Genomic DNA, 17,733 nt, shown 5'->3' with positions numbered 1-17,733 from the left:
CTCCAGAAAGTGTATCATAAAGAGTGCCTACTCCAAAAAGTGTATCATAAAGAGTGCCTACTCCAGAAAGTGCCTACTGCAGAAAGTGTATCATAAAGAGTGCCTACTCCAGAAAGTGTATCATAAGGAGTGCCTACTCCAGAAAGTGTATCATAAAGAGTGCCTACTCCAGAAAGTGTATCATAAGGAGTGCCTACTCCAGAAAGTGTATCATAAAGAGTGCCTACTCCAGAAAGTGTATCATAAAGAGTGCCTACTCCAAAAAGTGTATCATAAAGAGTGCCTACTCCAGAAAGTGTATCATAAAGAGTGCCTACTCCAGGAAGTGTATCATAAAGAGTGCCTACTGCAGAAAGTGTATCATAAAGAGTGCCTACTCCAGAAAGTGTATCATAAGGAGTGCCTACTCCAGAAAGTGTATCATAAAGAGTGCCTACTCCAGAAAGTGTATCATAAAGAGTGCCTACTCCAAAAAGTGTATCATAAAGAGTGCCTACTCCAGAAAGTGTATCATAAAGAGTGCCTACTCCAGGAAGTGTATCATAAAGAGTGCCTACTCCAGAAAGTGTGTCATAAAGAGTGCCTACTCCAGAAAGTGTATCATAAAGAGTGCCTACTCCAAAAAGTGTATCATAAAGAGTGCCTACTCCAGAAAGTGTATCATAAAGAGTGCCTACTCCAAAAAGTGTATCATAAAGAGTGCCTACTCCAGAAAGTGTATCATAAAGAGTGCCTACTGCAGAAAGTGTATCATAAAGAGTGCCTACTCCAGAAAGTGTGTCATAAAGAGTGCCTACTCCAGAAAGTGTATCATAATGAGTGCTTACTCCAGAAAGTGTATCATAAGGAGTGCGTACTCTAAGAAGCAAAAATAAAAGTGAACAAAACATGTCAGTCCATTCCAGACTTGAACCCTTGCAGACTGACAACTGTATCTGCTAAGCTTTGGATACTTATATGCATTACAGTGACAATTTTTATTAAAGTAAACTGACTTTTAAAAAAGGAATTTTCACAAAAAGAATTTTAAGGAAACAATGAACATAACCCATGTTCTTGTAGACCTTGTGAAGATGCATTTATAAAATCAATAATTTGGTCACACGAGACATGTATGTTAGGCTGGTCACATCAGATATATCTGGTATTGGTGCAATCTCTCCTAAGACAGGCCTGTTAGGCTGGTCTCATCTGATATATCTGGTATGGCATAATTACAAATAAGACAGACCTTTTAGGCTGGTCACATCAGATATATCTGGTATTGGCATAATCACACATAAGACAGACCTTTTAGGCAGGTCTCATTTGATATATCTAGTAATGGCATAATCACATGTCTGCAGCATGATGTCCAAGTGCTAGACATCACTATAAACTGCCACACTGCAGACATCGTAGCAATATGACTGAAAAATTGTTAAAGCTACATAAAAATCCAAATCACACACACATGGCATTGTATCTAAACAACAGTCTGATACGAGAAGTCACATAAATACCTAATTAGTTTATTCTTATTTTCTATTTTTAGATCTTCCTCTTGCCAGGATGTACAGCTCATTCGCCACAACGTGAGGCAGGTACAATAGGACTTGTCATTGAGAGGGAGAGAGCAGAAGATGAGCTGGATGGTCTTAGGTAGTGTAGAAACTCATAATTTCAAGAAACACATGGTTTGTTTTCATTTGTTTTATATTGTAATAGTGTTTTCATTGCAATGGGCTAGGAAGCAAGAAAAAGCAACTTCAAATTTAGGTTTCCTCTGACATTTTGAGATATATCAAAAAACACAAATGCTGATAACTCTCTGCAACTAGTATCACATTTACTGTGAGCTTCTTCAGGCAGAAAATGTTTTGAAAAAATAGATGACATCTTTATATTTTAAAATAACAAATACGTCATTGATGTAAGGTCATAAATGATATTCAACATCATGCCAATTTTATATGTATAACAGGATCAAAAAGATAACGAGTCTCTAATGAAAACTGAATCAGTGAAATAATAATGTAGAGACAAGCAGACATACATAGAATTATATATTCATATACAACATATTAATCATTTTATTAAAATTTTATACAATCTTTTTTTACATTGTTTTGGTATTAAGGTCATTGCGATACAAAATATCTAACCTGTGAATTCATTACCTTTTTTAATCATTCTATTCATCTCTTTATGCACAGTATCGAAAACAAAATTGCATGCGAGTGATTATTTGCATTAAAATATATTGATGCATTAGATGAGAACTGGGGATACATGTAATTTTTAGATAATGACGATGATTATTCATTCTCTTATAAAGTTGTTGAAGTGTTTGTCCAACATATTGCATATTATATTTTTTACAGGTTATCAGATAAATCACATGAGTTGATATGCAGTCAGTGTAATAATGTAGAGAAAGCTCTTCCTTTGTATTGGAGCTACTAAAATAAGTACTTTCTCTTATATTTTTGTAAATAGAGAGCACTGTCATCTGTTACATTTAGATAATGAAAACATGGCCTTAATACCAAAGTACTGCATAAAATTGTATACAGTTTTAATAAACAAATTTATATGTTGTGTATCCTTTAGAAATATAAAATTTTATGTAGGACTGTTTGTCTCTACATTATAACTTCATGGTTTCCTCTGATGGAATCAATAAAGAATTTTGTATAATTATATACATGTTTATACAGATTTTTAAAATGTACTCTCCCAACTCAACATGGCAAATGAAAATTTCAGGCAGTGAAATGAATTTTCCAAACACTCACCTGATCTGAAAAGAGATGATTCAGTGCTGACCAGTGCTTCTCTTTATTTCAAAGGATGCAGTGTCAAGAATATTGCCAGCTTTGTTCATTGAATGTTCATACTTGCTAATAGAAGTTTGTCTTCTGTTTCATTTTATCAAGCCCTTTTTTTTGGTCTTTAATACAAATAAATGTTACTACATCAGACTTGTCTAATGTTTAGTTGCTTAATGGTGTTAGAAGGGTTGAATAGTAATATCAGATTTAGATCATTTGCATTGTCAGCTTTGACATTTCCGTAACAGGTAAAGTAAGTTTATTTTTAGTGAGTAAAATATTTACTACTTGCTTGACTGCGGAATTAGATTTCAACCCCCAACATAGATTCATATAGGTTTCATACAGGGCTTCAGCCTGAGGGTTCAGGTAAGTGTTTCCCATGTATTTTCACACATTTAATTAAATTATCATTATTCTTACATGATCAGTTATTAAGTATATATATATTATATAAGAAATACCTACAAATGACAATGTTTGCAACATGAAATTACCTGTACTTGAACAGCACATGCAGCTGCACTATTTCAGTATGGACTGTGTAAAATAATTGCTTGTATTAAACAGGTAAAAAAAAAAGCAGCCTAATTTTGTAAGAATTTGTAATGGTTTTTAGGCTCACCTGTGTTTATTTCTTCATTTATTGATATCTCTTTGACTCTTGCCACTAAATACTTAATGATAGTTTATCTTAAACATCTTGGAGGTACAGTCCCTTGGGAATAGTAATACTTCATTAAATAAAAAGAAATGCCAGTGACAATCAGGGGTGGAAATTTTTTTTAAATGTATGGTTGCCAACTTGACAAATTACTGTAAAATCTGGTTGCCCTACAAATTTGCTTAGTTGTCGATTCAGAAATTTTCAAACACTTTTCCAATGTTAATGATTATTTAGCAGTAAATCACCAGTTATTGTGTACTTTTGAAAGAATGACGTATGTAAGGTGAAGTTGTTTGCATTTAAAACATGCACAATAGAGAGAATGTTGGCATACCTCTATGCTACATTAATGTAATGTGGAATCTGTTTCTTTGGATATTGTACTTTTGGAAATTGTACATGATCTAAGCACACTGCTAACTAAAATGACTGCTCCCTTGTGTTAAAAAATCAGTCTGAATTAGTCTAAAGTACACTATCTATAGCAGCTATTAAAATAGGGAAAATGAATTTTGCCAGACTAGACAATACCAACTTCTGAAAGTGCAATTAATGAATTACCAAATATATAAAATGTAAAAAAAAGCTATCAGCTCTTTTTTATGCAATTTACCTCTGAAGTTCAGGAAGTGAAAATGACCAAGTGGAGGAAGCACATTTTTGAAAGGTGCACACCTGGAGTAAGGCCAAGCTGTATACTTTATAACCCATATTACACCCATCAATCATACACAAAAAAAAGGGAATTAAAGGTTCTTTGTATTATACCTAAGATATACAAGGTCTTTTTTAAATAGCCAGTATAACCAGTGAGGAAAGCCATGGAAATTCTTTTTCTTTAAAATTCTAACCCTATGCAAAATGCAAAACTGTAGAGCGCCACCTTAAAACAGATATAAAAATGTATGCAATTATTTTTTTAATTTTCATATCATTATGTATTATGTTCTGAATAAAATGGTACATTAATATTGATGTTAAGCATGAAAATAAGCTAATTATGCTCATTTTACTATTGCTTACGTAATTTGCCATGAGGTATGTTTGTGTGAGTAGTGACCTTAATGATGAGGAAATTAGAAATCTTAGAATATAGGAATATAGTCAACTTAAATTTAAAACTGTTGCATAAGTCAAAGAAATATATAGTGAAAATGATGAGAAAGCAAATTCGCTTCTTCCATATTAAACATTAAGCAAATATTTTACCCTTTGACCTTTATGAACCTGATCTGTTCCATCCCTTTTCAAACTGGAATATTTATTGTTGATATCTCAGAAATAATTCTGGCTAGTTTCATGTTCAGCATAACATTGGTTGCTATGTTGACAAAATGTAATGTGCATTTTTAAAATAGCTCACTTCTTATCATCGGGGGCTGGATTAGTTAGAGACTCTGACACTCATAAATACTGTTCTGTGTGGGGAAATGTACAGGAGAATTATTCAAAAGGACTGTTTTGATGCTTGCAACTTAAATGTTTCAGCCATATGGTCAAAATTAAATCATACAATAATACCTATGTTCTCTTTAAGGGGGTGCTCACCAGTTATTATGTACTTTTGAGAGAGTGACGTATGTAAGGTGAAGATGTTTGCATTTAAAACTTGCACAATGGAGAGAATGTTGGCATACCTCTATGCTATATTAATATAATGTGAAATCAATTTCTTTAGATATTGTACTTTTGGAAATTATTTATGATCTAAGCACACTGCTAACTAAAATGACTGCTTCCTTGTGCTAATAAATCAGTCTGAATTAGTCTAAAGTACACTATCCATAGCAGCTAGACAATACCAGCTTCAGAAAGTGCAATGAATGAATTACCAAATATATAAAATGTAAAAAAAAGTTATCGGCTCTTTTTATGCAATTTACCTCTGAAGTTTAGGAAGTTAAATTGACCATGTGGAGCTAGCACATTTTTGAAAGGTGCACACATGGAGTAAGGCCAAGATGTAAACTCTATAACTCATATTACACCCTTCAATAATACACCAAAATAAAGGGAATTAAAGGTTCTTTGAATTATACTGGCTATTTAAAAAAGACCTTGTATATCTTACGTATACTAAGATATACAAGGTCTTTTTTAAATAGCCAGTATATCTAGTGAGGAAAGCTGGGGAAATTCTTTTTCTTTAAAATTCTAACCCTATGCAAAAATGCGAAACTGTAGAGCACCACCTTAAGAGAAAGTCACATTGACATGGAGTTTTCCTATGGTTCCTCTTGTTGAATGTATGGTCTTATTGATATTAGGTTTTCACTTCTTCTGCTGTCTAGTTGTTCATAAATGAAAATGATGTCAGTATGAGGTCCAGTCAACACCATTTTTGCTATTCCTCCTGAGGTTCCACTGTACAGTTTCATAATTTGCATAAGGTTTAATTTTTAAAGAAAAAAGATTTCCCCTGATTTTCTTCACTGGTAATAATTACTATTTAAAAAGACTTGTCCATCTTGTGTTTTGATAAAAGAACTTTTAATTCCCTGTTTTTTGTATGATTGATGATTGTAATTTGCGTTGGAGAGTATACAGCTTGGTTTTGCCTCAGATATGAACCTTTCAAAAGATTGCTTTCTCCACTTGGTCATTGTTTCTCTTCTGGGACTTTAAAAGTGAATTAGATAGTTTTTATATGTCTTTTACATATTTTATAATTAATTATTGCACTTTCAGAAGCTTGTATTGCCTACTCAGGTAAGATTTAAACAGTACTAAAGTCAGTGTACTTTGACACACCTGGTGAAAGTACATTCAGTGGATTCTTTGTATTCTAGTAATAGCACTTACAAACCATAACTGTCAAGATGTCGTTGCCTGACAAGACTGTGACTGAGGCATTGGGTTGCCTAAAGCTAAATTTTAGTTGTGATAGTATGAAGAATAGTCTTTATATTTCTGCCAGTAATTAACTATGTATCTGTCTTTTGATTTATCTAACTCCTGTCTATTTGAGTTTTTGTTTTGAATTTTTACAAGCTTCTAATTATTTTGTTCAAGTGTTTTTGTCTTTGTTATTGAAAAGTAGTTGTGTCAACTAATTGAAAAAGGGATTAGTCTCAAAGACATATATTTCAGGTACTTTATGGCAGAGGATGGGAAACCCATTATGGACTCCTTATATGAGGAGTGGTTTCATTGTGAAGATCTGGGCGAGCAACTTGGGCCAATTATCAAGCGGTCAGTATTAGTGGCAACCAGTATTGGTGTGGCAATACCTTATTGCCAGAACAAAATGAGCACAATCTGTTCATAAGCCTGGCATATGACACAAAATCTTATTTTTTCTTTTAACATTAACTTACACATGTAAATAAGTAAATAAATTAATAAATAATTAAAGTTTGGAAAAATGTTGATGTTATGCATAATGGTTGTAAAATGTTGATATTGTAGATGATGGTTGGAAAATATTGATGTTATAGATAATGGTTGGAAAAAGTTGATATTGTAGGAGATGGTTGGAAAATATTGATGTTTTTGGTAAAGGTTGGAAAAAGTTTCTTAACAGTTTACATTTATATTGTGACAGTAATGAATTCAATTTGACTGCTCTGGCAATTTTTCATTGTGATTGTCATTACATAATGCCCTCACATTAGTATTGGTATTGGCTAGTATTAAATGTGTTGATGTTTAACAATGTTCATAAGTATCCATTATAGACCTCTGTTGACACTTCCAAGTGTCTTCCTGTAGGATTTTTATGAGAATTTATTGACCTTGTTTAACCCTTTATTATATTGTTCCCCAGTGTTAATAGAAAACTGGGGATATTAAATTGGGCCTCTCCATCATTCCATACTTTCATCACTTCATCCAGTCCATTCTTCCCACTTTTATTTCATCACAGTAAGTCCAGCCATTATTATGGTGGTCCATATGCTTGAATGATGTCAGAATTTTCTACTCAGTTTATACCAACAAACTTAGAAGAACCTCAAGCTTCCCTTCATAAAATTAGCACCAAAACTTAAACCCCAGTGAACATGTCAAGCTTATGGAATGGAAGTACGAAAACTTCATGCTTAGAACCATCACTGGTCCAGATAATATTAATACATGTCTGTAATTAGAGTATGTCAGGTTCTATCACTACATACATGTAGGTGACAGAAAACTTGCATTTTAGCCTTACTGCTCTGTATGTGGCTTTATTAGTAGGTGATTATGAATGTTTTCTTTGTACAGTGATGTTATTGCTGTATACCGCTGTACAATAATGTTGTTGCTGTATACTGTTAAAACTGCTACCATAGGCTTATTTGGAAAAAATGAAAGTTGAAGAAGATAAAAAATATGGGAGTACCAAATATGTACCCTCCCCCCCACCCTCAGCTTAGGGGTTGCAGAAATGGTTCAGTGCTCTAATGTAGGTCATGCTATTCCAGCTGTAAGGTTTTTACAATTTTTCAAAGAGTTTGGTTTTAATAAATAATATTGTATTTTAAAGAATTTTGTTTTTTTTAAATGCCTTTTTCAGATATCTAAACATTTTTGTCACTGTGTAGCTGGCATTGTGCTGATGTGCTGTTAAAATCAATGCTTGCATGCATATTAAAGGGGGGAGGAGCAATAACTGCCATAGTTTCTGTCAGATTTCAACCAAATTTGGTATGCAGTGTTTGATGACACCATGGCTGAGTTTGTTTTTTCAGTGTTTCATCTTCATCATCGGTTAACAGAATTATAGCAGTTGTTGGATCCGCCCACTTTTAAAATAATTCCCTTATTTATAATGAATTGCAGTTTGATATTGTTGTAAACCATGGAAGAATTCATTTATCAGTATTCTAGTGAATTAATGACCACTTAATTTTAGATCCACATATTATTAAGTGCTCACTTAATCATGTCTTTTTATTTCAAGCAGGTTTTTTATGCAGTGTTTTTTTATGAGACATCAGTTGATTTTGATTGTCAGTGTTTTGCATCATCTTCCTTTACAGGAATACCTTAATTTTTTTTCGCAATATTATTATCATCACCAAATCCTTTCTTCTTCAAAACTCTACTCCCCTAATTTGAATCAAGAATTGGGGAACATCATTTCCTGCAATTTGCATGCTTTATTTCATCTTGGGGAAAAAGCAGATTAAAAAAAAATAATGTCTAGGAAGTTTAAAGTAACTGAGTACTTTTTTTGAAAATCATGCAGCAGAAGGAAAAAAATAGGTTAATGATACTAGACATCCGTTTGTAGCAGAATTGAATCAACGGCTTCATTTCATTCATGCCTAGGGTTCAATTCTGTTTTTGGTGTAGAAGTGCATACAAACTGTACTATTACTGAGGAAACAGTAAGAGGATTAAATGCTATTGTACTTATTTTTCTGTAAGCATATTACCATATATACCCACCTATAAGATGAGTCTTACTGCACACATCATAGCACATGTTCTGCGATAGCATAATGCACCTGCAGATCAGGGTCTTTGTTTTTTGTTCTGCTGATTACTTGTAACAAACTGCACAGACCCAGAGCTGCCGGCACATTATGTGACGGCAGATCTGGTTCCGTGACATTTGCAGTTGGACTTGTCTTATAAGCAAGTATACGTGGCAGTTTTTGCTCATTAAGTTTCATTTGGTTGCATTGACTGGTGCATAACACATGGTCAAATGGGAAAAGAGTAAACAGTGATCTAATATCACATACTGTGCTAACAGATTATGGTTCATATTCTTGATTCTTTTAATTATTTGCATGCAGCAAAAAGCATAACCTTATCAGGTGTAATATTAGGTATACCAAATCAGACTAGAAATATTGAAACTGTTAAGCTTGAGTTTGGGCAGATTTTGTTTTAATTGATCGCAAAGTGTTAAATTTTTGAAAGCTCATTTCTGTTTGACTGATAGTGGAAACTCAATCTCACACTTGATCAATCACAAATGGTGTTACATTTGAAAGCTCATTTTCAATATGCTGATAGTGGAGACTGAGTCTCAGACTTGATCAATCACAAATGGTGTTACATTTGAAAGCTCATTTTCAATATGCTGATAGTGGAGACTGAGTCTCAGACTGTTATGATTTCCAGGCCTATCTTTATGCCGTTTAAAGTGGGACAAGTGATTTAAATAGGTTTAAGGATTTTTTAGGTCCAGTTTTAATATAATGTTCTTGTTTGCTTTTAGGCATATTTGAGAAAGTTGTGTGAGTATTCTAATCTTTGTTAACCAGAATTGTTGCTTAGTTCTGAGAGATCTATGCTAAATGATGTCCTAGTAAAAAAAAGTTTTCCTTGTTATTCAAGAATGAGATTCTTCTAATGTTTTAGAAAAGTGCTTTGGTTGTTGAGGTGAAGCAGGGTAATTATGATGAAGAGATGCCATGTTTTGCATAGAAATTGACAGATTGAGACATGCTTCCTGTAGCTGTATCTCTTTTAAAAATGATCTTGTTAATATATTGTTAAGCTTACAATAGAATTCTGACTTGAAGGCATACATAATTTATCTTCACAGATATTGAGATAGAAAGAAATTGCTTTATTATTTTGCTTGTACAGTTTTGACTGACATACCTTCTATCAGTTAACACTGGTAAATAAAGCATTGTACTAGACTTTCATATGGGACATATGTCATAGTGCCACATGAGAGTCTTACTGAACAAATGTTTTCTTATCTGATCTTCATGTTGACTTCTTAGCATTCATTCCAAACAATTTATGCAGTTATTGGGAGAATTAGTCAAGTGAAATGCATAACAATTTAATTTATATAAGCAACATTCTTCGTAAATGGCATTTACTTTTACCAAGACTGTTGGGTCAGCACCTTTTCCACTATATTAATATTTGGGTGAAGAGAAATTTGTTGCATGATAACATCAGTTAGATTATTTCCAAACATTTCTTCTTTCTTTATCAAAGTTAACTTGTGTGTCATTCTGTTGTACATATGTCATTCATTATACATGCCATTACACTCTTCCATCTTTTTCTCGTATCTTTAGGTTTTTTGCATCTGAACAGTTCAAGACTGGAAAACCGATTCCAGGTAAAATGTGTGTCATACCTTGCTGCAAGATGCCTCACTATAACATAGTCCTTTTAAAAAGGTGGATATAGTCATAGATCCCATTACACTGTGCAATTGTAATACAGCATTTTACAAAGTGGATATGTCATAGATCTTATTGCACTGTGTAATTGTAATACAGCGTTTTACAAGGTGGATATAGTCATAGATTCCATTACACTATGTAATTATAATACAGTATTTTACAAGGTGGATATAGTCATAGATCCCATTACGCTATGTAATTGTAATACAGCATTTTACAAAATGGATATAATCATAGATTGCATTACACTATGTAATTGTAATACAGCATTTTATAAGGTGGATATAGTCATAGATTGCATTACACTATGTAATTGTAATACAGTATTTTACAAGGTGGATATAGTCATAGATTCCATTACACTATGTAATTGTAATACAGCATTTTATAAGGTGGATATAGTCATAGATCCATTTGCATAATGTAATAGTATTATTGTTTTATGAGGTGGATATAGTCATAGATCCCATTGTACAATGTAATAGTATTACACCTCTCCCTCGATAACTCGCACACAATGGGGTCCACAAACATAGACCGTACTATAAGTGAGGAGCGAGTTACCGATGGACCACCAAAAATTGAAGAAAAAAAATCACTTTGACATCGAGAAAACCATAAGGGGGGAGCAGCGTTAGAGAACTGGGCTGTTTAGTGACTGAATCCTCATTTTACAATGACGATGATAATAATTTTTAATAATGCACTTTTTCTAATGAAGTTGTTCGTTATTTTGTTTAAATAACTTTTTTTATTCAAAATATCCAACATATGAAAGATTGTTCCAACTGGTTTGAACAACCATCACGTGTACGCGAAAAATCTGTGTATTACATCACTGCTTTTTGTTTTCTTGATCAGTCTGGTTCCCGTACTGGTGTTTAATAGTATCTTGCCAAATCGGTAGTCCATAATTTGGGAACTAGACTAACTGCTGATACACCACCAAACAAGATTCCTTTTTTAAAAAACACACGACATTTATTTTGTGACACGTCTACGTCGAAACTCAATTTTTTATTGTTCAATTAGTACAATGTTAATGTCGTGATTTCAGTGGAAGTAATAATGAAATTTCTTATCAACCCTGAGGATATCTCTAAATGCCAGTTAAAGAATTTTCTGAAACTCACTTGCCTACAATGGTCCGTATCTGTGAAATCAAGCTCTATATTTTATGAAGTATTCATTTCGCTTGGTTGCCTTGTTATGTTTGATCACAGTTATGAAAGAGTCGGTTAATTTAAGGTAGTTTTTTTACATACACAATAACGCTTATTACAGTGTTCGATTGATCAAATGAAGTGAGTTCACCCGACATACGACCGAGGCTGCTAGATTTTAAGTTAGTCCGATTTTTGTGCCTTTTAACTTTTCTTTTATTCCACCTTCTTTTTTGTTATTCAAAAGACATAATTAACGTGATAATACAAAAGAGGCCAGCTTTTAATTCAGTGCAACAATGCAACAAATACTTCCACAAGTCAGTTATCAAAACACGGTCGGCACTTAATTAGGTTCTCAGAGAAACGCATGCGGACATAGCTGTTATGGTAGATTGACGCATTTTACGTTTAATTACAAGAGGACACATTGCATTTATGATGATTACACTTAAAAGGAACTAAAAGATAGAACTAGAACACAAATTTCAATTGAAAAAAATTAATTTAATTTGTATTTATTAATTACAGTACTACCTCCACTCGGCGTAAGTGACATTTTCATTGATCAAAATTTCCTTACATATCATTAATTGCGGTGTACTTGGAATGTCGTTTGGAAAGAAAATGTAAATTGTATGAGCTATTTTTAAAGTTGATATTTCATAGTGTTGATTAAAATTTCCAAGTCCTATCTACCGTTTTCAATGATAAAACGAGCAATACATCAAATTTTCCGTTACCAATTTTGATCTCGATTTTCTTCAAGTTTAACAAATAGCGATAAATTTTGGGGGTATTTTTGGGTTTAAAAAATGGGATCCATGCCTGACACTGCGTTATAAGTGGGTTTACGAGTTTTCAGGGTGCGAGTAATCGAGGGAGTGGTGTATTGTGTTTTACAAGATAGATATAGTCATAGATTCCATTACACTATGTAATTGTAATACAGCGTTTTAGAAGGTGGATACAGTCATAGATCCCATTGCATAATGTAATAGTATTATTGTGTTTTACAAGGTTGATAAGTCATAGATCCCACTGCATTTTGTAATAGTACTACTGTGTATAACCTCACCTAATATAAGGCAACTCATATATAACAATACATTTTTATGGGTTCATGAACAAAACATTGTGTCCTTTGTGAAAAGATATCTTTTATGAAGACATGAGATATGAAAGTGAAAATCAGAAAAGAGGTTGATATATAGGTCTCTACATCAGCAAGTGTCTTCAGTATGAATGTGTCTGCTATGAACAGATTTCCTTTACGTGGAGGTGTTGCTGTGAGGTGTAGTTATGAGCAAAAGTCCTTAATATGGAGATGTTTGCTATATGTCGTCTTTCATATGAAAGGACTATAATTGGGTGTTTGTGATATGGATGCGGCTACTTTACTTAAATGCATTCATCTGGAGTTTTGTTTATAGTTGTTGATGCTATGAGAAGATGTTCTTGTAAGAAGATGTTTATACTTATTTGCTACAAACAGGTACCTTTATTTGGAAATGTTTGCAATAAGCATATGTCTTTATATGGACTAATTACTATCAGGAGCTGTCCTATGTGTTTGCTGTTAGCATGTTTTCTTTATTTGTATGTTTGCTATGGACATGTGCCATTATATAGAGGTGTTTTCTATCAGCAGTGGTGTTCCATATGGAAGTATGTCATAAGCATGTTCCTTTATAAGCAGGTGTTTATCCTAAGCATATGTCTTGATATGGAGACTGTATATATTGGGAGTACGTTATGAGATGTTCTTTATCTGAAGGTCTTGGCTGCTGTCAGCTGTATGAATGTATTTTATGAACAGGTGTCCTTTGAGTGATTGAATGTTTTGAGCAGGTGCCCTTTATATGGAGATATCTGCTATATACAGATATTCTTACATATGTCAGCAGTTTTGCTTTATATGAGGGTATCTACTATGCACAGGTGAACGTTTCATGGTAGTGTCAGATAAGGCAGGCATTGTTTATGAGGTTCATCTAGGGTGTTTGCTATGAGTAGTGTCAGATAAGGCAGGCATTGTTTATGAGGGTGTTTGCTATGAGTAGATATACATTATATTGGAGTATGCTGTGGTTGGTTGGATTTAATTGGTAGTTTTTGAGGACATGATTGACTATATTATGTAGAAGAAATGCACACTAAGGCAGTCCCAACCTGTGCTTATGTGGGTGGGTTTTGAACCTAGGGCCCTTGGATTATGAGTATGACTTTTATCCAACTAAGCTACTATGGTTCTTCCCTTTACATGGATATGTCTGCTATAAGCAGATGTCCTGTACATGGAGGTATCTGACAAGAAAGATTGCTAGTGTTCATGCATTTGTACATAGTAAAATTTATATTATTCCAAACTTGAATTGTGTGTGGAATCAAGAATTCACTTGTCAGTCAATTCCTCTCTGCTTTTGTCCATCTGTCTTCCCCATCAAACATGATACTCTTCTTTAAATTAGTCTGTTGATACCAAACCTGCAGTGTGAGCACATATTGTGTTGAGTCATTTGCACCTACAAACTGAGTCTTACCTTTTTTGAGACTGAATTTTAACCTATTGTTTCCAATAAATTTTACCTGCTACCATCACAATTATTACATAATTTTAACCTAGGATAAACATTTGTTACACAAAAATATTTTGTCACTGTGACCTACTTTCTAGGGATTTATTAATCCTTTCTTAAAAATACTGCTTGAGCAAAAATGGGTTAACTTGTGAACTCATGCTTGCAAGCAGTTCTAATTTGAGATTCCTGTACAATCCTTTTTTTATTGATAGTTTTGGCATATAAAATTATCATATCCATTGGAAGAGCTTTGTCTGGAAGAGCTGTCTTTGCCCTTGTTGATTCTTTGCCACTGAATGAACAAGGTTCATTCTAGGTTGCATCCTTGCACCAGTGATTCTCTGAATATTTGGGGAAAGAAAGTTCCCTCCATGCCACCCATACAGCACTTATCCTAAAACCCAAAATAATACTGGTTGATGTTAGAATGAACTTGTGGTTTAATAACATATATTTTGGTGACATCAGGTTAAAGTAAGTCTTACTATTTAATACTTCAATCTATTCCATATTCTCACTTGGTTCATGATCTTTGAGATGGTTAATTAATTTTGTATTTAAATTATTTTTGACACAGTTTGTACCAACCAGTGGTTTTCCTGATTGTGGTTTGCAGAGTTTGCGCATTTTTAAACTCTACTGATCATAGATCAGAAAGTATTATGGGATGGCCTATTGCCCATTGTTTGTCATTCCATTATCTGACATCTGTTTATCCATCTGTTAGCATGAGTTTGTTATCACTACTAATCCTATACTACTTTGAGGATTGCTATGAAACTTTACATACACATTCAACCCATGGTAGTTGTTCCTAAATTTAAAAAAAAGCTGCCACTCAGAGATTCTGTATGCTTCCCAACTGCAGCCATCTTTAAAATCTTACTCCTACTCTTCTGGAACGGAAAGTCATATCAACATGGGTTTTTCACCACAAAAATTCCTATGATGTCTGTTTGGTCCTAAATGAAAATAGTTTTGCTCAAACATCCAATATGGCCACTGCAAGGGCCATCTTGACATTCACGACATTGATGTTATCATTACCTCACCTGAATCGATTGTTTTGTCAATAGAGTCTTTTCACAAAGACTTTTTGTGATCTCTAGTTGGTCCTAAATAGAGATGGTGCCAGTCTTAAATCCAGTATGGCAACCACAGCACCATCTCGAAAACCTTTTTATTGGTACTCCTCCTTGATGGATAGTCATATCAACACGAGGTTTTCACTGAAAGAATTCTTATGATTAGCAGTTCATCTAAGTGACAATGATGCTGATCTGGAATCTAATATGGCAGCCATCTTGAAAATCTTGTTATTATATTTAGCTACTCCTTCTTGACAGAGTCTCATATCAACATGGGGTTTCAACCAGGAGACTAATATAACTAAACACAAATTATGGCAATCTGACATACCACAAAAGCCACCATGACAGCCATCTTGAAAATCATATTATTGCTACTCCTGCTGTAGTCATGGGATTAAGATGGAATTTTCACCTGATTATGGTTTATGTTTTTTCATGATGAAAATGGTGCTGATCTGACCTTAAATATGCCTGCCACAAGGAAATTTGTGAAAATCATGACACTGATTTCCCTGAATTGGATGGTCATAGCGACATGAGTTTTTAACAAAAATCTTCTCATGGTGTCCTAAGTGAAAACAGAACATGAATTTAAAGACCTAGTCTACCAAATCCATGAATTTAAGTACATAATTGGAGGAAAATGGAAAATGGAAGATTTTGCAAGCATAAAATATTGAGGCCGACCAAAACAAGTTGAGGGTGGGGTGGGTGAGTTTGCTTTCTTTATGGCACTATCAGCACATCACTGGTTATATCAGGGGTCTCAAACAGGAAAAAAAAGTGGTTCTGTTTGACATGAAAGGAATGAAAGAAGTGCTTTATGACATTGGATAATATAACATCAAAGGAATAAAAAAGGTCCTATATGATATTAAAAAGAATAAAATGGGTCCTGTATGATATCCTGAACAGAGAGGTGATAAACTCTCTCAACCTTACCCTATTCCATTTTTCTTCTTCTAAACATTGCAGAGTTAGAACTGTTTTACTGGCTACAGGTAAAGAAAGAAAGGGTAATATTTAACTTGTACACTTAGAGCACTTTTAATCAAATACATGGCAATTAGGTTGAAATTTAATTGTTCATTCATTGCCTAGGTTCAGTTGCAATTTATCATATTTTAGGTAAAATTCCTGAGAACCCACCCGTCAAGCTCAACTTTGACATCTCCATCCCCAGCCCCTTCAACCTTCATAGTTGGATAGAAAACAACAGAGAACAGCTTAATTCGAAAGGATTCCTCAAGCTATTCCCTGATCTGGATAACTACAAATACCAGTTTCAGGTAAAGGTTAAGGTTTTTGTTATAGAGATTAATTGCAATTAATTGGATATGAAGCCAGCTAGTTATGAAAGCAGCATTGCATATTTATCAGGTCTTGACAGTTATGCAGTTTGAATTCTAAATTCTATTTGGATATTAGGGTTTCATAATATTATCCCCAAAAAAGTCTAATAGACTTTGATAATGATAGTTCAGGACTGTATTTCTCCATTATCACGGAGTGCAGCATAGGAAAATAACAAGAAATGTGTGTATATATATATATATATATATATATATATATATATATATATATATATATATATATACACACACACACAGATACATGCATACATACATGTGTGAGTGTGTGTGTTTATCATATATGTGTAAGAGTTTGTATGACTGATTTAAAGAATTTTATTTCAAAAATAAAGCTCTCTCAGATCAGTGATACTTTTGTCTTTTACCAGTCAGTTTCTAATTACAGAGGAAAGGAGATTTACAGAGTATAGCACTTGTATAGAACTATGTATTTTCAATACATGCACATAAAGAGGAAAATACAGTGTTGTGTATGATAGAATTATATTTATTTTATGACAGGAGTGTATTTATTTCTTTTTGACAGGAGTGTATTTATTTCTTTTTGACAGGAGTGTATTTATTTTATGACAGGAGTGTATTTATTTCTTTATGACAGGAGTTTTTTTTTCTCTTTATGATATGAATGTATTTATTTTATGACAATAGCGTATTTTGTGACAGGAGTGTATTTATGTATGATAGGGCTGTAATTATTTCTTTATGACAATGTTTTTATTTTTTACAGGAGTGTATTTATTTCTGTGTGACAGGAGTGTATTTATTTCTTTATGTCAGGAGTGTATTTATTTCTTTATGACAGGAGTGTATTTATTTCTTTATGACTGTTTTTATTTTTTACAGGAGTGTATTTATTTCTTTATGACAGGAGTGTATATATTTCTTTATGACAGGAGTGTCTTTATTTCTTTTTGACAGAAATGTATTTATTTTGTTATGACAGAGTGTATTTATTT

General features: G+C 33.4%; 1 protein-coding gene across 2 annotated transcripts in view; it reads left to right on the top strand.

Moving 5' to 3' along the window:
• The window catches only part of LOC149808471 (3-hydroxyanthranilate 3,4-dioxygenase-like), a 55,182-nt gene that overhangs the window by 14,691 nt on the left and 22,758 nt on the right, over positions 1 to 17,733 (top strand). For both annotated transcript variants that reach the window (XM_089977712.1, XM_089977720.1), the window contains exons 4-7: positions 1,535 to 1,641; positions 6,571 to 6,672; positions 10,458 to 10,501; positions 16,533 to 16,693. In XM_089977712.1, the coding sequence (XP_089833838.1) occupies positions 1,535 to 1,641; positions 6,571 to 6,672; positions 10,458 to 10,501; positions 16,533 to 16,693 (414 nt within the window). The remainder of the gene's footprint in view (positions 1 to 1,534; positions 1,642 to 6,570; positions 6,673 to 10,457; positions 10,502 to 16,532; positions 16,694 to 17,733) is intronic.

The sequence above is a fragment of the Sinohyriopsis cumingii genome, chromosome 1 (assembly GCF_028554795.1).
Source record: "Sinohyriopsis cumingii isolate HCF-2022 chromosome 1, ASM2855479v2, whole genome shotgun sequence".
Lineage (NCBI taxonomy): Eukaryota > Metazoa > Mollusca > Bivalvia > Unionida > Unionidae > Sinohyriopsis > Sinohyriopsis cumingii.
Note: the sequence above shows the minus strand (reverse complement) of the source record. Positions and strands in the feature narration are given on the sequence as shown.